Genomic DNA, 22,069 nt, shown 5'->3' with positions numbered 1-22,069 from the left:
GCCTGCCCCAAGCTTGTTGAGATTCCCAGGACGTAGCCTGGTCAAACTGGGACCACAGACATGCCCTCTCCAGCCTAGGGATGTCAAAACAGGTAGATTCCTCTCCTGTTCATATTTCCTGTTCTTGTCCCTTGGCCCTTCCCTCCTTGGACTTACCAGAAAACAGGGTGTTGGGCTGGGCTTCAGGTGGGTAAAGAGTGAAAGGTTTTTTTGGCTTGGCACCTGTAGCTCAGCACATAGGGCACCAGCCACATACACCAGAGCTGGCAGGTTTGAACCCAGCCCAAGCCTGCCAAACAACAATGACAACTACAACCAAAAAATAGCTGGGAATTGTGGTGGACAACTGTAGTCCCAGCTACTTGGGTGGCTGAGGCAAGAGAACTGCTTATGCCCAAAGAGTTTGAGTTTGCTGTGAGCTGTGATGCCATGGCACTCTACTGAGGACGACATAGTGAGACTCTGTCTCAAAAAAAAAAAAAGTGAAAGTTTTTTTTGTTTTTGTTTGGTGTCACAGCTCACAGCAACCTCCAACTCTTGGGCTTAAGTGATTCTCTTGCCTCAGCCTCCCCAGTAGCTGGGATTATAGGCGCCCGCCAAAATGCCCAGCTACTTTTTTTGTTGCTGTTGCAATTGTTATTGTTGTTTAGCTGGCCCAGGCCGTTTTGAACCCCAGCCTTGTTGTATGTAGCTGGTGCTGTAACCACTGTGCTGTGGGCACCAAGCCAAAAGCGAAGGTTTTTAACTGAAGTCCAAAGCCCCACACCTGAGCACTGGGTGAGGTGAATGCAGCTGGCTGAGTGCAGGAGACAGAGCCTGACCCTCTTTACCCTCTTTACCCTGTGACAGAAGCCCTCAGCTCTCTGAACCTGTTTTGTTTTGTTTTGTTTTTTCATCTGCAAAACCTTACCAAAGGCTTAGAACAGGATATCCCCCATTAAACAAGAACAATAATGCCTGGCTGGGGGTTAGTTAATTGCATAAAGTGCTGAGTTGGGACTGCAATAAATGTCAGATCCCTCTCTTTTCCTGGGGTTTGAGTGTTAACCAGAAGAGGACCTTCCAGGATCATTGCACTTCTCATCTCAACCTCTCCGTTTCTTTGAGAAGGTAACTTTGGCCCAGAGAGTGTCCTCCACGTCCCCTTGGAGCTGGCCTTGGCTGCAAACTCTAGGGTTCCCATCTCACTGTCTTTGCTTGAAGCCTCCTGGGCTGGGAGGAGAAGTCTGCTGCCGGCTTTATTCTGTATCCAGCTGCAAATGAAAAACTCAGTGGGAGGGGTGATTTTCCTGCAGTTTGAGACTGAGGAGAGAAGCTAGCCAGCCACTCTGGGATGTCAGGCTCCCTTGCCTTTTAGCTGAGGCTGGACCCACCCCTTCCTGCCCTCTTCATTAGCATGGTGACCTCCCCCTTCGGGGGAGGACAGGCCTGAGCTGAGTAAGTTAAGCACTCATGGAACTGCTTTCTAGCATCTTCAGGAATGAACCTCTAGATTTAAAACGAGGAAGTTTGCCTGTTTAAGTAGTTACTAAAATCGAAGGTCAAGTTGGCTTCTTTCTTCCCTCTGGGGGCTGGAAGGGCATGTGCCTCTTTTTTCACTCCTACTGCCCCTGCTAGCCCCATCCCAATTTGGGAGGCTGTGGAGATCACAGAACTTGGAGGAGAGAAGGCAAGGGGTGGGGGCAGGACACTCGAGGGAGTACTTAAACACTGGGCTACAGAAGTCTCACTTCTTCCCATCTGCCCACCTGTCCAAAGGCCTCCCATGGGTCCCAGAACTCAGCATGCTCCAGCCTGTCGGCCCTTCACAACCTTGCCACCCTGCACCACCACCATCACACCTAAAATGACAGTTTTCATCACCCAGCATGATGAGCATCCTCCTGGCAGGCCCTGGGCTAGGCACATCACATACATGAGGTCATTTGTAATGCAAGACTCTTAGATGGTGACGAGTGTTGTTCTCCCAGCCATGTAACTTTCCCAAGGGCACTTATGACTCCAGCTTCTCCTTTTGATTCCAAAGCTGAGACTCCTAACCACTATCTATATGCCTGTCCAAATTCTGCCTCATCACTTATTCATTCAACAAACGTTTACTGAGCACTCACACTTTGTGCCAGGAACTTCAAGACCAGCTGAGTCCCACTTCTGGCAGGATGAGTGCCACTGTCATTTACCACCCTACACACACCCATACCCTTCATGGGTTTCTTTTTTTTGTTTTGATGTACCTGCTTTATTTTACTTAGTGCCATGTCCTCCAGGTTTATCAATGTTGTTGCAAATGACAGAATTTCCTTCTTTTAAAGGCTGAGTATAATTCCATTACACATACATTCCACATTTATAAATTCATCCACTGGTGGACACTTGGGTGAATTCTTCTCTCAACTGTTGTGAATAATGCTTCAACGAACCAGGAAGTGTAGACATCTCTTTGACACTCTTGACTTCATTCCTTGGGCTGTTTTTAACCAGAGGGCTGATCACTGGTTCCCATAGCAGTTCTACTTTTAATTTTCTGAGGAACTTCCATAGTGTTTTCCACAATGGTTGTACTAATATACCTTCCCATCAACTGTGTGTAGTGGACCCTTCCTCTTCACCCCCTCTCTAACACTTGTGATCTTTGTTTTTTGATGATAGTCATTCTAACAAGGTGTGAGGTGATATTTCTTTGTGGTTTTAATTTGCATTTTCCTAATGATTAGTGATGTCAAGCATTTTCTTTTTTTATTTTTGGGGATTCATTGAGGGTACAATAAACCAGATTACACTGATTGCATTTGTTAGGCAAAGTCCCTCTTGCAATCATGTCTTGCCCCCAAAAGGTGTGGCACACACCAAGGCCCACCCGCTCTATCCTTCCCTCTCTCTGCTCTTCCTCTCTCCACCCCTCCCTCCTTCTTTCTCTCTCTGCTCTCCCCTTCCCCCACCCCAACCCTGACCTTAAATGTCATTAATTGTCCTCATATCAAAATTGAGTACATAGGGCTCATGTCTTTTTTTTTCTTTTTGAGATAGAGTCTCAAGCTATCACCCAGGGTAGAGTGCTATGGCATTATACCTCACAGCAACCTCCAACTCTTGGCTCAAGTGATCCTCTTGCCTCAGTTTTTCTATTTTTAGTAGAGGTGGGGGTCTTGCTTTTGCTCAGACTGGTCTTGAACTCGTGAGCTTAAGCAATCCACCCACCTAAGCCTCCCAGAGTGCTAGGGTTATAGGCGTGAGCTACTACGCCTGGCCAGAGTTTCTTTTCTTTTTCTCTTTATGTTTTCTTTTTTAGAGACAGAGTCTTACTTTGTCGCCCTCAGTAGAGTGCTGTGGCCTCACAGCTCACAGCAATCTCCAACTGCTGGGCTTAGACGATTCTCCTGCCTCAGCCTCCTGAGTAGCTGGGACTACAGGCACCCGCCACAACGCCTGGCTATTTTTTGTTGCAGTTTGGCCGGGGCCGGTTTTGAACCTGCCACCCTCAGTATATGGGGCCGGCACCCTACCCACTGAGCCACAAGCATCACCCAGAGTTTCTGAATAAAAGCAGAGATGCAGTTTCAGAAGTCCAGGACCTATAGCTAACAGAAGCCAGGATACAAAACCAGAGATGTCCCCCCACAAACCCGAGCTGGAGGTGTCCACTGCTATGCCTGCCATCAGGGTCGATGGGTGACTGCCAGTCGTCCCAGGGGCAGAATGCTTCCTTCCCCTTCAGGTGTAGCTGGGGTCTCCCTAAACACTGCTGAATAGATCAGAAGGATCTGGTCTCTTTAGCAACGTAATAGCAGGAGAATTACTTGACACTCAGCTCTTCCCGATGAGTCTGTCCTCACACATTCTCATAGTCACCTGGCAGAACAGGCAGCAGTGAGCACTGATTATTCTGCAATCAGGCAGTAACTGAGTCCTACCTCCGACTTCCGCTTAATGAGAGCCGTGTGAGAGCTAAGCAAACAGCACACTGAAAGCCTTCTTGAGCTATCAAATTAGAGGATTAAACTGTAAAAAAAAAAATTACAGACCTAAGATTATGAAACCTAATCACAGATAAATGCAAAGGGATTTGAGGGTTGGCTAATGGGCCTTCTAAGCTCTAGGTGGGGTGGTGGGCTGCCTTAAAGCTGGTGTGCCCGGTCTGTGATGGAATGACCTTCCCATTGCTATAAGTATCAATGCTGGTGAGATGACTGGCAGGCTGTGGGGAGGGTAGTTTGTGATTTGTGGTGGGCATGTCCGAGGGTGGGGGGTGAGACCCAGTACAGTCGCATGAGGGTCCCTCTGATGGTGAACTCACTCTGGGTGTACAGCTGGAGGTGAGGATGCCTGTGGGCTGGGCCCGCTGGGTGAAGCCCGGCCTGCACATGGCTGCACGGGGCTCACTGGCATCTGAGGGGGCTGTGCTGAGCCTTTCTGGGTGGCCAGCCAGGCCTGCACATCAGTCAGTAGTGCACTGACTGCAGTGGGGGTGTAGGAGTCACGACTGTCCAGAGAATCAGACTCCCGGGGTGGGAGACCCAGAGCAGCTGTGGGAAGTGAGACAGGCCCTTTGAAGCTGGCCCTAGGAGATGGTTCCAGACTTGCCAGAATTAAGGTGCTTCCTAGAAAGGGAAGGGATGGAAGGCGACGGTGCTGGGTCCGGCAGCCAAGGACTGTGATGGGGGTGGGGGTGCTCCATCCGGGAAAGCCTTACCCTCCTGCTGTTCCTGGACACCTTACAAACCCTGTGCTGGAGTTCTGGACTCGCTGCTTTTTTGCCTCCATGACTTTTGCCACAACTCTTCTGAACATCTGGTGGGGCCACGTGTGGAGTTCTGAAGGGATAGGGGTCCCAAGGTTGAGGGAGCTGAGGGTGCAGCCAAGGTCTCAGCGAGAACCACCAGGAGCAGGTGTCACAGCTGACCTGGAGGCCCCTGTCCTGCTCATGCCTTGGAAGCCTGACTTTCCTAAGGAAGTGTGGTTTCCTCACAGTGTGGCTTCTCCGAGGGGATCCAGACACCACCCAGTAGCTTTGGTAGGAACAGAGTCCTGAATATCCCTGCCACGCCCATCGAGGACTCCGGGCCTGCGGCCACTCAGAAACCTGTCACTTAAGCTCCCAGGGTGATTCTTACCTACGTGTGAATGTCAGAGAGCCCAGTGGGCGAGCAGGTACCTACTAGCCTCACGGGCAGAGCGCAATGTGGGCAGAGCAGGAGTGGAGGACGCACACCCTGAACTGACTCTGCTGAGTGACCATAGAGCAGCAGCGCACCAGAGGGAGAGGAGGTCGCGTTTGTGGGCAGTGAGTGGCCCACGGCAGAGCAAGGAAAGCTGTACCCAAGAGCAGCTCCAAGGGAGGTGTGTGCTTGGGGTTCCATATTCACTGTTTTACTTAGTTGTCAGACCAGAGGGAAAGCAGCCCGCTCCCGATCACCGTGCTAGCAAGCAGCTGAACTGAGTTCACACCCAGGTCTGTCTACAGACAGCTGTTTCTCTGAATTCAGAGTGAGGAGAGACTGGTGGGTAGGGGAGCTGTGAGGAGCTGGCAGCTGCCTTACAAGCACAAGTGCTTGGGCTAGATATTGGAGGAAGAGGGATCTGGACGGGTTAGGAGGATGTCTAGGCTTGGGGTAGAAGTCATGGCGTTGGTTGACGTGGAGGGGGCAGGAACTGAAAGGAGGGGTGGTGGAAGGTCAGTCTGAGCTGGGCTCAGGGGAGATTTCAGAATCTAATTCTGCCCAAAGGAGTTCTCACTCTAGTAAGAAAGACAAGACACAAGAGGCCACAGGAGTCAGAGAACTCTGCGGCCCTGTTTTGGCTGTTGGTATAATAGGATAAATTTTGCCCAGAGCCTGGTGGTTATCAAATGCCCGGCGTTACTTAAAACTGTCATACACCAAGATCACTAGTTTCCAAACAAGTTGAAAACAATTGAATATGCTTGTCCTTAAGAATAGACTTAGTGGCTCAGCGCTTGTGGCTTAAGCGGCTAAGGCACCAGCCACATACACCTGAGCTGGCGGGTTCGAATCCAGCCCAGGCCCACCAAACAACAATGACGGCTGCAACCAAAAAATAGCCGGGCGTTGTGGCGGGCGCCTGTGGTCCCAGCTACTTGGGAGGCAGAGGCAGGAGAATCGCTTGAGCCCAGGAGTTTGACGTTGCTGTGAGCTGTGATGTCACAGTACTCTACCCAGGGCGACAGCTTGAGGCTGTGTCTCAAAAAAAGAAAAAAAAAAAAAGAATAGACTTAGCATAGTTTACTTCGGTAATGCAAAAACCTCCAAACATCCAGCCTCCTCTGGGCTGTGGGAACAGCCTCCAGGTCAACTGAAAAGCCATTGCAATTGGCAGAAATGTGCCCATGACTCTGGTCCATGCTTTCCCCTTGGGACAGTGCCGTGTGGGCTTTTCTGTCTGTCTTCCCACCATGGGCCCTGACAAGCAAGTAAGGATGACAATGAAGCCTTTGTTAGTACAAAATGCTGAGAGAATAATCACTAAGCCAATGACAGCCCTGGTGATTGCCATAAATTTCCCCCACAGAAATTGATAAATTGCACTTTCTACAGCCATTATGTTTGTCTTTGTATCCTGAAGAGTAAGTGCCTCTCTCTCTCCTCTCTCTCTCTCTCTCTCTCTCTCTCATGTGTGTGCTCACGCGCGTCAGATGACATTTATTCATTTTATGCATCCTGGGTTCGGGGCGTCCCGCCTCAGTTCCTGTAGCAAAAAGACTTGAGTCTGAGCCACTAATTATCACCAGTGAGGTTTCCTCCCCAAACAGGAAGTATCAGCCCAGAACTGCTCTCTCTCAGTGCACTCTCTAACCAAGCATCAGTCACCACTCCCCGCCCAGCCCTGTGGCCAGGAGCTGACGCGTAGGCTGAGGGAGACGCAGCACATCTGTTCAAACCCCTGGCAGGCCCCTTGACTTCTGAGAAACCAAAAGTCAGAATCAAAGTCAGGCTGTCCACAGCTGGAGACCTGAGCCAGAGGGGTGGCCCGGATCACTGAGGAGTTGTCAAAGGACTGAAACTTCAGACCTTCAGGCTGTCACACCAGCCCTGATGTAAGTGTGGTTAAGGTGCAGACTCAGGTGACGGGGTCATGTGCGGGTCCCTTCCACCAATCCCACCAGGCCCTGGCCTGTGGGAATGCGCCCCTCCAATCTCTGGGAAGTCCAAAGAACTTAATGCCTCCTGGGAGCTCTGCTGCCTAGGAAGTAGCAGGATAATGGAAGAGTTCAGGATAATAAGGTTCTTGACAAGATAAAGTGGGAAATGTTATCTTCTGCATGTTTTCACGGCCCCCCTTTTAAGTCAGGAGCCTTTTCTTTCTTTTTTTTTTTTTTTTTAACAGACAGAGTCTCACTTTATTGCCCTCAGTAGAGTGCTGTGGTGTCACAGCTCACAGCAACCTCCAGCTCTTGGGCTTAGGCGATTCTCTTGCCTCAGCTTTGCGAGTAGCTGGGACCACAGGTGCACGCCACAACGCCGGGCTGTTTTTTGTTGCAGTTTGACCAGAGCCAGGTTCCAACCCGCCACCCTCGGTAAATGGGGTCGGCTCCCTACCCACTGAGCCTTTTCAAAGTAAAGGGTACAAGGACCTGTCATACACAATGCCTTTAGTTAGTGCAGCAGCTTCTGGGTTCTGGGATGTGTGTGAGTTTTCAAAAAAGATGTTAATGTTTATGATGCATTTTTGTGGCATGCAGCCTCCTGAAGGTTATAAATTTTGCTGATTGGTCACCATTTCTGCATTGGTTTGCCACAGAACTGTTGCTGCAAGTAATTGAACTGGATTTTTCTAGAATGACTTGAAAACCTAGATGTTTGTAAAAGGCCCTATAAATTATTCATTCACTTCTATTTTGCAAAGTGGTGCGGTGATAAACTTCTTTTCTGTCAGATGAAATTTGCACGTATGTGTATTTGTGTGTGGCTTGGCTGATAAGTGTGCCTGAGCTTTTGTAGGAACTTCTCAGCCTACCTTTTAAAAATATAATGATTTTTTTATGATGTATAAATAGCGATTCCAGGCAGTATTACAAGAAATATAACAGTAAAATGTTTGTGACTCCATCAGAAAGGGAAAAATGCCCACAGAGAAAATAGAAATGCACCCATTAAGATGTGTGTGGCCATAACTGAGCTTTTAACCCCTGATTTGAACTGGCATCTTCTATCCTCTCTTCTCTCAGGTCAGCTGTGGGAGGCCAGGGGTGGGATAGGGAGACAGATCTGGGGTCAGTGGAGCTTCCTATATCTTTAAGACTAAGGGGGCCTTGTAAAAACAAAGCCTGGGCAGAGGCTGTGCTACTGTGGTTGGGGCTGGGATAGAAGGCAGCTCAGATTTGCCAAAACAACCCGAGGATGAGACTGGAAAGTGTGAGTAGGGGAAGTTCAGAAAAACCCAAGGGGAAGGGCACAGACAGCATCAGAGCCTGGTGCTGACCAGGTGACCCGCTGTTGCTCATGTCCATGGCAAGGCACCTCGGCCCTTGCCACCCTGGAACCAGCTGGGTGGGATTAGAGCTCAGTAGATCCAGAGCAGGCAGGAGCCCGCTCTGGGCCCCAGAGGCAGTCTGGGCCTCGGTCTTCTCACCTGCAAAGTGGAAGTACTGATAGCCTCCTGCAGGTCGTACCCTTCAGACACACCCACAGGCATGACCTCCAGCCTCACCTCCCAGGTGCTTCTTTGCATTTAGCCCCTGTTTATCACAGCTGTGCTCATGCCAAGCCCTTGATGGGTGCTGGGATGTGCCTACTCAGCACCTCTCCGTTGGACTCATGTCCTGGGGGAAGCCCAGGATTTCTACATGGGGCAGTCATGGTGCTAGAAGGAGAACTTCCCAGAAAGCTGCCTTTATTTGCATAGCAACTGCCCCAATTTGTATTTACACTGTGTATTTCAGATCCATAATATGGGAAAGACTTTACAGAAGCTGTTATTCATTTTACCTGACTAGGAAATGTTGATTATTTATATCAACGGGTGTTAGTTTTAACATTAACATTAACCCATGGGGAGAGGTGAAGGAGATTATTGGGGGTAGGGCTCCGCCACCATCTACCCCCTTGGACCTCAGAGGGAAAGTATGCACCATTGTGTGCCAGCACCAGGCTGCAGAAGTATTAGAAACTCATGGTATTGTGATTTCGTTGCTACCAGGTACAGGAGGGCCCCAGCTAGGTTCTGGGGAAAACGGCTGTGACTCATAAGCATTCCTTACCCTCAGGCTCAGAATCTGGTCATCATATCATTCAAGCCACAAATATTAATTGATCACCGACTATATACATGGCTGTGGGCTGGGTGTTAGAGGCACAGAAATGAGTAAGAAGTGGCCCCCATCTGGTGGGGTGACAGACAAGTGAACCAGTGTGTACAGTCAATGATAAGGTGACAAAAGTGGAGTGAGTCCCAGAATATGAAGTCTCCCCTATTCTAGGCCCAGGTTGAGCCAGGAGCTGCTCCTGGGGCTGGCTGCTCTGGGGACTCTTGCAAAAGTCAGAGTTCTTGCAAAAGTTGGAGCTTGCCCATGGCAGGTGGTTGGGAAGTGGCTGCATGACTCTTCCCTCTTAGAGCAGATGGAAGATGGGCCCAACTTCCAGTGTCAATAGGAGTCCAAGGAAGAGGCCACTGAGGGTGGGAGGAGGGCCCCCCAGAGGCTTCCTGGAAAAGGCAGTGCATCAGCTGGGCAAAGCAGGGGGAAACGTGCATCCCTACGCCCAAGAAAGGCACTGTGAGGCGGGCTGAGCTCCTTGGCGGACACCCTGGAGCTGCCTCTGCCCCTTCCATGCCCCTGCGGCCCCCCTGCCCAGGAAGAGCAAGGCCACAGCCCTGATTCTGTATACCCTACCATGGCAAGGAAAGGGGTGGGGGCAGCTACAACCTGAAAGACCAACTAGCCACAAGGTTTGCAGCTCCAAGTTTTTCTGAAAACTAAGAAACGACCCAACTCCAGACGCTGAGGCTGCAGATTCAGCTTCCACCACCCGTTGGCCTCCAGCCTGGCTGGTTTAACCAGCCTATAGAGAGTTAGCTGCCCCCCTGTGCCAGCTCCCTGACCTCCCTGGATGGAGTGAAGAAGCCACTCTCCTCCCACCCTGCCACACCCCCGGCTCCACAGTGCCTGGCCATGCCCTCGTTCAAGCATTTTGTTCCTTGTTGCATTGTAGCTGGCCTTTCTCTTAAGAACCCCAAGAGGGCAAGCTGTTTTTGGTCTCCTCCAAGAATCCAATGCCTTGCTCCATGCTAGGTACACAGTACACACTCAGAGAATAATGAATGAAGGAATTTCTCAGAGAAGGCTTGGCAAGACTTTGCATAAAAGTGCACAGGCTGTGCACTGCACAACTGCAGGGGCCGCTCTACACAGGGATTACATTGTGAATTGCACCCCCTGGAGTTGTGCAGCACAGGGTGGGGTGGGCGGCTCTAAGGCTTGAGCATCCCCCACACACACTTCTTCCAGCCTCTGGCCTTGGTGCTGACCACTGGGCTTTCCTCTTCCCCTTCCCTGTCAGCACTGACCCCATCGTGCCCATATGCTGGCACTGGGGAGTTTACCCAGGCTGGACTGTGAAGTCATATAGAGAAGGGGTCTTGGATGGGGGAGGCCATCTGCTTTTTTGTTCAGCCAGGAAACTTCACCCTCTGGGAACATCCTCCCATGTGAGGTGTTGGGGGGTTCTGGGTCTCTGAGATCTTCGTGGTCCCCCAGCTCTGCTCCTGTCTTCTCCAGCCTGCAGGGGGTCTGTGATCCACATGGGCTGGGGAAGGGGCCGTGGGAGCAGCTCTGGTGTAAGGGATGCCCAGGTATGAAGAGTGTGTGCCTCACCCTTGAGTCCTAGAGAACAGTAGGGAGGGAGTTCTGATACTTGGGGTCCCAGTGGTCAGGGAGGGAATCATGAAGCGTCGTCCCTGAGCTGGCAGCATCAGAAATTCCAGGCATGGAGCCCAGCAATGTGTTTTCACAAGCCCTCCAGGTAATTCTGATACAGCTCAGGTTTGGCCTAATGTGTCCTAAATCCTGGGATTACAAAAGTGAGTTTTACTCTGTTCCTTCTTGAGAAGCTTACAGTTCAGAGACAGACAGGAAAGAAAAAAGAAAAAACTGTTTAATGGGACAGGGGTTGCTCTTGAGGGCTGTGAAGGCAGAGGGCAGCTGGTGTGGGCTTGATCCAGGAGCTGGGAGTCCTGGCAACCCCGTTGACATGACAACTGTCCCTGGCAAGGAACTAGCAGCCCCTAGAGGGCTCAGGGAGTGCAGTGTCCCAGGGCCCTGCCCCTGAAACCCAGCCCCTCCTCATGCCCAGCTCCCCCAGCATGCCCGCCCCTTCTCTCCCCTCCTCAATCCCAAATAGCAGCAGGTTTTTTCCTCCAATTGTGTTGGGGAGAAATGCATGTGTGTCTTCAGGCCATTATCTTAAGAGCACATTTTAAGAAAATTTTACAGTGAATTTTTCCATTTAGCAGAGAACATCCTACATTGATTTAGATGCATCTCTCTCCGCTGTACAGAAACAAAAAGGTTTACCAAAATTCCTAGATAGAAAAATAAAATGAAAAAAAATGCATGAATTTAACAGGCCTAAAGTATGGCATTTTACTTCTTATATAATCCTTACAACTCATTAAGTGACATCACCCCATGGTGCAGATGAGGGAACTAGGGCCCAGAGAGGTGAAGGGACTCGCCCATGTTCTGTGGCTACACTAGGGAGCAGCCTGGCCTGACTGGGCAAGTTCCCAGCAACTGATTGTAGCTTTAGTGCAGCGGTTCTCAACCTGTGGGTCACGAACCCTTTGGGGGTCGAACGACCATTTTACAGGGATTGCCTAAGACCCATCCTGCATATCAGATATTTACATTACGATTCATAGCAGTAGCAAAATTCCAGTTATGAAATAGCAACGAAAATAATGTTATGGTTGGGGGTCACCACAACATGAGGAACTGTATTAAAGGGTCGCAGCATTAGGAAGGTTGAGAACCACTGCTTTAGAGGCTGATCTGATCCTCTGCCTAATTAGAGAAGGGATGACTTTGGGGTGGGGAAAGGGAACTGATCAGACAGAATGCCCCATCAACAGATTGCAGCTGTGTGCTAGTTTCCCCTGTTCATCCTTATATAAACCCTCAGCCATGTGGGTGAACAGAAGTGGTTGCCTCCCACCCCATTGGAACACATCTGCCCTGTTCACTGACCTATCCCAGGAGCTGGTGGGATAGGCCTCAGACCTCAGCTCTTGGCTCCTGCCTGCCATCCCACGCAACTGGGAAACAGCTGCCTGCTTGCATGGTTGCAGTGCAGAGAAGTAGCTTTGTGAGCAAAAGCTGAAAGAGGACTGTTTAGCCCAAGGCACCATCTCCCCCAAGGTCATGAGCTTAGAAACCTCAAGGATGTGGAAAACAACTAGAAAATAGCTTTATGAGGTTAGAGAGCCACTGTCTTGGTTTTGTAAAGGAATACCTGAGGGTGGATAATCTATAAAGTATAAAAGTTTACTTGGCTTATGATTCTGATGACTGAGAAGTTCAAGATCTGGGCTTGTGCACATGGTGAGGGCCTCAGGCTGCTTCTACTCATGGGAGGGGGCAAAAGGAAGCTATTGTGTATAGAGATCAGACAGAGGGAGAGAGAGCATGCCAGGCTCCTCTAAATAGTTAGCTTTCCCGGGAACTAATAGAGAGAAAGAACTTGTTCCTGAAGGAAAGCATTAATCCATTACTAAAAATGGAGTCTGCCCCATGACTCAAACACCTCCAACCTCCCATTAGGCTCTACTGGGGATCAAATGAAAAAAAATTTTTTTCAAATGAAATTTTATCATGAGATTTGGAGGTGACAAACATCCAAACCATAGCAGCCACTAGCATTGATGTCACAAAACCCATGCCTTTAGCTCATAAGCTCTCACTCAATATGTGTTTACTCTTAGTTTACACAAGCTAGTAGCAGTCTGTGGTGTCTCAATTTCCTTTTTTTTTAATGGATGAATTGTATTTCATGTTATACATATACCATAATTTATTAATCTGTTCATGGGTTGATGGGTACTTGGCAAACTCCAGTTTTCATAACCAGTTTCAATTTATAATCTTTTTTTTTTGACACAGTCTCACTATGTCGTCCTTGGTAGAGTGCTGTGGCCTCACAGCTCACGGCAACCTCCAACTCCTGGGCTCAAGCGATTCTCTTGCCTCAGCCTCCCTAGTAGCTGGGACTACAGGCACCCGCCACAATGCCTGGCTATTTTTTTGTTGCAGTTGTCATTGTTGTTTAGTAGGCCTGGGCCGGATTCGAACCCACCAGCCTGGGGTGTATGTGACTGGCACCCTACCCATGAGCTCAGGGCACCAAGCCACAATTTATCATCTCAATGGTCCAATGAGATGGCTTTATTATCATTCCTACTTTATTTATTTATTTTTTGAAAAGTAAATTGATGTCAGGTTAATGTGAAGGTACAAACAACCAGGTCAAAATATTTTATTTTGTTAGATAGAGTCCCTCTTGTGGTTATCAATTTCTTTCTTTATAACAACTTTATTGGCCAGGTATGTAATCCTACCACCTTAGGAGACTGAGACAGGTGGCTCACCTGAGCTCAGGAGTTTGAGACCAGCCCCAGCAAGTGCAGGACTCTACTAAAAACAGAAAAACTAGCTGGGCCTTGTGGCAGGCACCTGTAGTTCCAGATTTTTGGAGGCTGAGGCAAGGAGGATCACTTGAGCCCAGGAGTTAGAGGTTGCTGCGAGCTATGAAAACACCATGGCACTCTAGCTGGGGGCAACAGAGTGAAACTCTGCCTCCAAAAAAAAAAAGCTTTATTGAGCTATACTTCACAATGCCATAGAATTCAGCCATTTAAAGTATATAATTCAGTGGCTTTTAGTATATTTAGCATTGTGCTGCCATCACCACAAGCAATTTTAGAATATTTTCATCAACCCAAAAAGAAACTCTGTACAAGTGAACAGTCACTCCCCATTTTCCCCCATTCCCGGGCAACCACTAATCTACTTTCTGTCTCTATGATATGTTCATTCTAGGTATTTCATTAAATATAGTTATATAATATGTGGCCTTTTGCAGTTGGCTTCTTTCACTTAGCATGCTTTCAAAGTTCATCTGTGTCAGAGCATGTAGCAGGACTCAGTTTCTTTTTATGGTGAATTGTGCTCCATTGTGTGGCGCCATGTTTTATCTAACCGTTCCTCCGTTGATGGACATTTGGGTTGTTTCTGCTTCTGAGGTGTTATGAATATTACTACTATGAACACTGGTATAATGTTTTTGCATGGATATATTTTCATTTTTCTTTGGTATATACCTAGGAGTGGAATTGCTGGACTTTTTTCCATGCTGGCTGCACCATTTTACATTTCCACCACCAGTGTATGAGGGTTCTGATTTCTCCACATCTCCATCAACACTTGTTATTGTCTGTCTTTTAAAAAAATTATTATAGGCTCAGTGCCTGTAGCTCAAGCAGCTAGAGCCACATACAGTGGAGCTGGTGGGTTCGAATCCAGCCTGGACCTGCCAAACAACAATGACAAGTACAACTAAAAATAGCCGGGTGTTGTGGCCTGTAGTCCCAGCTACTTGGGAGGCTGAGGCAAGAGAATCATTTAAGCCCAAGAGTTGCTGTGAGCTATGACGCCATGGCACTCTACCAAGGGCAATAGCTTGAGACTCTGTCTCAAAAAAAAATTATTATAGCCATCCTTGTGGGTTTAAAGTGTTATCTCATTGTGGTTTTAATTTTCATTTCTCTGAGGGCTAATGATGAACATTTTTTTATGTGCTTAGTGGCCATTTGTGTGTCCTTTTTTTTTAGAGACAGTCTCACTTTGTTGCCCTTGGTAGAGTGCTGTAGCGTCACAGCTCACAGCTCACAGCAACCTCCAGCTCTTGGACTTAGGTGATTCTTTTGCCTCGGCCTCCCTAGTAGCTGGGACTACCTGTGCCTGCCACAATGCCTGGCTATTTTTTTTGTTGCAGTTTGGCCTGGGCAGGGTTCGAACCCGCCACCCTCAGTATATGGTACCAGCACACTACTCACTGGGCCACAGGCACCACCCCAGTCATTTGTCTTTTTTAGTATTAAGTTGTAAGAGTTCTTTCTTTATTATTTATTTATTTTTGAGACTAAGTCTAATTTTGTCACCCTCTGTAGAGTGCCGTGGTGTCACAGTGCAGTGCAACTTCAAATTCTTGGGCTCAAGTGATTCTCTTGCCTCAGCCTCCCAAGTAGAAGGGATTACAGGCACCTGCCACAACACCTGGCTATTTTTAAAGGTGGGGTCTCACTCTGACTCAGGCTGGTCTTGAACCCATGAGCTCAGGCAATACACCCTCCTCGGCCTCCCAGAGTGCTAGGATTATAGGTGTGAGCCACCGCACCCGGCCTTTTTATTTATTTTTAAAGACAGAGTCTTACTCTGTCACCCAGGCTAGAGTATAGTGTTGGAATCACAGCTCACTCCAACCCCAACTCCTGGGCTCACGCAATCCTCTGGCCTCAGACTCCAGAGTAGCTAGGACTACAGGAACGTGTCACCAAACTCAGATAGCTTTTTTTTATTTTTTGTAAAGACAGGGTTTCAATATGTTGCCCAGGCTGGTCTCAAACTCTAGGTCTCAAGTGATCCTCTTGCCTTGGCCTCCCAAAGTGCCAGGATTATAGGCCTGAGCCACGAGTCCAACCCATCACTACACTTTGTGTATTTAGAAGAGTTGTGTGGGGGAATTTGTGTTTTCATTCATGGTTTGCTTAGCCCCTCGTGCTAGCTGTGGGCACATACTTGCTCATCTCAGGGACACTATCAAGGAGTCCCTGCAAAGTGAGACTCAATCTCAAAAATAAAAAATTTTTTAAAAATTTTAAAAAAGAACAGATCATTGTTCTGTGACTGTCATGACTACCCACCATGTGTGGCCTGCCCAAGAGCACACAGAGGCTGGCAGGCAGGCCGATGGGCCAGGAGTGGCTTCCAGCCAGAAACACACCCCACACGGTGGCCCTGCCAGGAATTAGGAGGGCACAGGCAAGCCTGGGCAAAGACCCAGAGGCCACAGGGACACAGGAGCCTCCGGGTCATTTTGTCTTCAACTTGGGAGGAGAGGTGGGCAGGTCTGTGTGCAGCCAACAGGCCTCAGCCCACAGCGCTGCAATCTGATGCTTTCCCGGCTCCCTCACCATGTCTATAAATAGGTACTGCGGGAGCTGGGGCCCAGACAGGGTTAGTCACACCCTCACCTTCAGGCCACATGGACAGGCAACAGGGGCTCCCGCTGGACCTCTGGGACCTCCAGGACTTGTACCACTTGCTTTGCCCCCAGCCCACGTTGGCCTTTAGACCCACAGCAGGCTTTGTGCTGGGCAGAAGCAGAGCAGAAGAATTTGACATTGCCACTGCCCGAGAACTTCAAGAAAGACGGCTCGGAGCTCTAAACGTACGAACCCATTTCATCCTCACAACAATGATTAGAGGAGCACAATAAGTGTCCCAATTTTATTTTAAAAGTGAGGGGACAGCGTATTCATCCTCACAACAATGCTTAGAGAGGTACAATTAGTGTCCTGATTCTAAAGGTGAGAGGACCAGGCGTTTTGGAGGGAGGTCGAGTCTGGTGTGAGCTGGCATGTCTGTGCGGAGGTGGTCCTCTGTCTGTGCACTCAGGAAGCATGGTCCCCACAAAATGACGCCTCAGTGGCTTGGCTCAGCCAGTCCCTGCTACCCTGTGAGAAAAAGGGCAATGTTTCAAAACCAATTTTTTTTTTTTTTTTTTTGAGACAGAGTCTCACTCTGTTGCCCTCGGTAGAGTGTCATGGCATCACAGCTCACAGCTTGGGCTTAAATGATTCTCTTGCCTCAGCCTCTCAAGTAGCTGGGACAACAGGCGCTCACCACAACGCCCGGCTATTTTTTTGTTGTAGTTGTCATTGTTGTTTAGCAGGCCCAGCTGGGTTCGAATCCACCAACCCCCGTGTATGTGGCTGATGCCCTAGCCACTGAGCTACGGGTGCCGAGCCTCAAAACCATTTTAAAGCATGCCAGCAGTTAAGGGAGTTTCCTGCACTGTGGCAGAGGCACTCTGAGCATTCATATATACCAGCAATAGTCAAGCTGAAAAAACAGTCACGGACTCTACTTCTTTTACAGTAGTGCCAAAGAAAATGAAGTATCTGGAAATTTACCTAACAAATGATGTGAAAGATCGCTATAAAGAGAACCATGAAACTTTGAAAAAAAGAAATAGCCGAAGATGTCAACAAATGGAGAAACATACCATGCTCGTGGCTGGGAAGAATCCCCGACTGAGGATGGATAGTCAGTGCACCCTTCCACACTGACGTCTCTTCCCAGCTGGTAGGGGCCCAGCTGGGCCACTCTAGGGCATATCCAGACAGCTCACTGACTTCTCTGGGCATTAAGTCTGTGGAGCTCAGACAACAGAGGCAGGCAGACCTACATCCAGCTCTTCCTTCCCTCGCCTATCTGTGCCAAATGGAGCACATTCCTCAACCTCTCTGAGCCTCATTTTCCTCCGCTTTAAATCAAAGATAATAACAGTGCCTGTTTCATGGGTTTCTTGTGAGGACTTGGGGACCATCACTCCAGGAAAAGCCCGAGAGCAGTGCCTGGCGTGCAGTAGGCATACCATAAACAGAAGCTTTTATAGCTTTTGTAAAAGGTCCATGTCACAGTTTTTAAAAACTTTTTTTTTTTTTTTTTTTGAGACAGTCTCAAGCTGTCACCCTGGGTAGAGTGCCATGGTGTCACTGGTCACAGCAACCTCACACTCTTGGGCTTAAGCAATCCTCTTGCCTTAGCCTCCCAAGTAGCTGGCATTACAGGCGCCGCCCAAAATGCCCGGCTAATTTTTTGGTTATAGTTGTCATTGTTGTTTGGCGGGCCTGGGCTGTGTTTGAACCCACCAGCTCTGGTATATGTGGCTGGCACCTTAGCCGCTTGAGCTATAGGTGCAGAGCCAGTTTTTAAAACCTTTTAAGGTGTGTTACATGTCATCTGAGAGCAGAGATTGTGATCTCCATTAACAAAGGTGGAAGCTGGGGTCCAGAGAGGAACGGGGTCTTGTCTGAGTACACATAGCTGGTTCATGTCAGAGGCAGGCGGCAGTCACCTGATCCCCCTCCTCCATGCCAGCCTAATTAGGCCCTGTACCACCCCCTCACCTGCTGTTACGAGGTTCTCAGGAGAATGCTGTGGGAAAGTGGGAAGAGAGAGACACCTATGTGGGGTGTTTTAAGCCATCCCTGCTGCTCCACCAGTTCTAGGCAGGGGTTCTTAACCCCTGTAGGCCCATTGGCTGGTGAAGCCTGTGTACTTCTGCTCAGAATAATGCTCTTACATGCATAAAAGAAAATAACTTGGGGTTAGAAAGGAAATGTACAAATAGCCGGGCGTTGTGGCGGGCACCTGTAGTCCCAGCTGCTCCGGAGGCTGAGGCAAGAGAATCGGGTAAGCCCAAGAGCTGGAGGTTGCTGTGAGCTGTGTGACGTCATGGCACTCTACCGAGGGGGGCACAGTGAGACTCTGTCTCTACAAAAAAAAAAAGAAAGGAAATGTACAGTAGAACCTCTGTAGGTTGACCACCCAAGGGACTGTAACAAACTGGTCAACATACAGAGGTGGTCAACATAAGAAACCAGGCCTACTGTACTGACACATACATGAGGTGCATGTCTGGTCTATGAGAATTAGGTCAACATGAGGAGGTGGTCAACTATAATGAAACAGTTAAAATGCTTTTAAAAAGATGTATGTAGCAACATGCGTGCTTTTTTTTTAGCTCTTTGTTTTTTGGGTTTTTTTTTTTTTTTTTGAGACAGAGTCTTACTTTTTATGTTGGCCTGGGTAGAGTGCTGTGGCATCACAACTCACAGCAACCTCAAACTCTTGCACTTAAGCGGTTCTGTTGCCTCAGCCTCCCAAGTAACTGGGACTACAGGCACCCGCCACAACACCTGGCTATTTTTTTCTTTTTTGTTGGAGTTGTTATTGTTTTAGCTGGCCTGGACTAGGTTAGAACCCGCCATCCCTGGTGTATGTGGCCGACGCCCTACCCACTGAGCTACAGGTGCCACCCCTGGCTATTTTTGTTGTAGTTGTCATTGTTGTTTGGCAGGCCCAGGCCAGGTTCGAACCCGCCAGCCCCGGTGAATGTAGACAGCATCCTAGCTGCTGAGCTATAGGCAGTGAGCAACTAGCTCATTAAATAACATGGTCTAGTAACAGGTCTAATATCTACCATAATTTCAAATTAGTGATGTAGTATCAGGAGAACTTGTTTACAATTAAATTTGTGATATGACATTGGTAAGTTTGATTAAAAACTCTATTGTTTACCTTCATACTCAAAGGAAATGGTAACTTCCATTGTTTAGGAGTTGGTGACAATTAAAATGTAATTTTTCCCATTCAAGTTTAGTGTAGATTCCTGGCCCAAGTCTAGGGTTTCCTCCACGTCCACTCATGTCTCAGGCTCCACAGAGGAGATCTCAAGGCACCCACCCTAGCTCAGAGGCCCATTTATTGTCATGTCCTACCCTTGGAGAGGAGGGTCTCAGGGTTCAGACATACATTAATTCACAAACATTGAGTACCACCTTTGTGCCAGGCCTCAAGACAAATAGTGAGGTCCAAAGTCAGATGAGATGAGGTCCCTGCCCCCAGGTATTTGTTCATCCTATCCTTTAAGGAGAGCATGAGAACTGTTCCAAAATTCAAAACGCAAGCAAGCATAGGAACATGTTCATTCCTAATCATCAAAGATAACACACAGTGATGGTGATCTTCAGATCAAATGGTCACTCCTGCCCATTGACACTGCACAGCTCATAATTCTTTTGAAAAGAAATATGGCACTGCATAGCCTTGGTTATGGAAATTCCAGGGCCTTCTTTTCTAGCACTATGCCAGTTTGTCCTAAGGAAATAATTAAGCAGGAAAGACAAAGGAGAGAGGGCAGAATTACTTGTCTCTCCTCTTCCCTCCCCAGCAGGGCCTGGGTCTTGCACAGCTTGTCCCATACTCTGGTGTGTGGTGGCACTCAGTGAGCACCACTGTCTGTAGTGCAGTTCTGATGGACAAGAGGAGGGTGGTGGCAGGAGGGTGGCCGGCCAATGACCAGGTTCCTATAGTGTGATTCTGATGGACAAGAGGATGGTGGTGGCAGGAGGGTAGCTGGCCAATGACCAGGTTCCTGTCTTCTTGCAGCTACCAAAATGTCAGGAGAGATGGGCAAACCACTGATCAGCCGCCGCCTAGTGGACAGCAACAGCAGCCTTGCTGAACCCCCCAGGGAGGCCCCCAAAGTGGGCATCCTGGGTAGCGGGGACTTTGCCCGTTCCCTGGCCACACGCCTGGTGGGCTCTGGCTTCCATGTGGTGGTGGGGAGCCGCAACCCCAAACGCGTAGCTGGGCTGTTCCCCTCAGCAGCCCAAGTGACTTGCCAGGCAGATGCAGTGAGCTCCTCAGAGGTCATCTTTGTGGCTGTGTTCCGGGAGCACTACTCTTCACTGTGCAATCTCAGCGACCAGCTTGCTGGCAAGATCCTGGTGGACGTCAGCAACCCCACAGAGCAAGAGCACCTTCAGCATCGTGAGTCCAATGCTGAGTACCTGGCTTCCCTCTTCCCAACCTGCACAGTGGTTAAAGCCTTCAATGTCATCTCTGCCTGGACCCTGCAGGCTGGCCCAAGGGATGGCAATAGGCAGGTAGGTTCTAGGGAAATAACATCCATCGTAATGATAAATGTAATTGGCTTATTTTTTCGTGTCAGCTTTCAGCATGGTAGGTCTTCTTTCGTACATGATTGCAGCCTATCTCACATCACTGCAGAATTTAATTTTGCAGAGTAGGAAATTATGGCCCAGGGATGTTAATCTTACTTGCTGCAAATACCACAGCTGGCGAGTTGGGATGTGAGCCCCTTCATATGAATCTGAAACCCATGTCTTTTCTGCTATGGTAAGTAGGTTTCCTAGGAGGAAAGGAGGAAAAGGCTGATAGCTTTTTACTGTTTGGAATCAAGCAGGAGAAAGACTTTTAAAACTGGACTTTTAGAACTGGACTCAGAAAGAAGAATGTAATATACTATGTGTCAGGCCCTAAGAAAGGCAGACATGTCCCAAAGTTTGCTTCATTTATTCTAAAGGCTTCTGAGAAGAACTGAGTGGATTTCCCCAGCAGGTTTTTCTGGAACTTGAAAATGGCTCCCTAGAATACCTGGAGCTGCATACATTTCTTTGCAGAAGGAGTTCTTCCCATGACAAGGTAATTTTTTTTTTGTCCTTGAGACAGAGTCTCAAGCTGTCACCCTGGGTAGAGTGCTGTGGCATCACAGCTCACAGCAACCTCCAACTCCTGGGCTCAAGCGATTCTCCTACCTCTGCCTCCCAAGTAGCTGGCGCCCACCACAATGCCTGGCTATTTTTTGGTTGCAGCCATCATTGTTGTTTGGCAGGCCCAGGATGGATTCATCAGCTCAGGTGTATGTGGCTGGTGCCTTAGCCTCTTGAGCCACAGGCACCGAGAAGGTGATTTTTAATAGCAAAAAGCCACTTGTGTCTTCCTGGAGGAAGAATGCCAGGCTCCACATGTGTGAGAGAACTTCTACCAATGGGTCAAGCCAGGTGCTGGGCTCTGTGGGAGATTTCAAAGGTGCCCAGCCACCCTGAATTGCAGGCCTTATATGCAAGCTATATCTTGGGACTCCCAGTGTGGCCTGGCCAGGAATAGCAGGCAAGTGGTGGGTGCAGGGCCTGGAAGGAACAGAGCAAGCAGGCTGGCTGGAGAAGACTTTAATGTGGACATTGACCTGGGCCTACCTCATATTGTAAGACTCAGGGAGCACATTCTTGGCTGAGGGGATAACCTGCAAAGGCAAAGAGATAAGACACAATGCTCTCAGGCCCCATCTGAAAAGTGGGGATAATAGGACCTACCTGCAGGTTTGTGGCAAGGCCTCAAGATCATGTATGCAAAGTCCAGCACAGTATTTGCTCAGTGTTGAGCAATCAGATTGGCAATGCAGTGTCATTA

The 22,069-nt window shown here is 48.8% G+C and overlaps 1 protein-coding gene across 2 annotated transcripts in view; it reads left to right on the top strand.

Moving 5' to 3' along the window:
* The window catches only part of STEAP3 (STEAP3 metalloreductase), a 42,635-nt gene that overhangs the window by 1,547 nt on the left and 19,019 nt on the right, over positions 1-22,069 (top strand). For both annotated transcript variants that reach the window (XM_053597187.1, XM_053597188.1), the window contains exon 2: positions 20,243-20,742. In XM_053597187.1, the coding sequence (XP_053453162.1) occupies positions 20,251-20,742 (492 nt within the window). In that variant the 5' untranslated portion in view covers positions 20,243-20,250. The remainder of the gene's footprint in view (positions 1-20,242; positions 20,743-22,069) is intronic.

Source organism: Nycticebus coucang, chromosome 7 (genome assembly GCF_027406575.1).
Source record: "Nycticebus coucang isolate mNycCou1 chromosome 7, mNycCou1.pri, whole genome shotgun sequence".
NCBI classification, from domain to species: domain Eukaryota; kingdom Metazoa; phylum Chordata; class Mammalia; order Primates; family Lorisidae; genus Nycticebus; species Nycticebus coucang.
The sequence above is the reverse complement of the archived record's forward strand: the minus strand, read 5'-3'. Positions and strand labels throughout refer to the sequence as shown.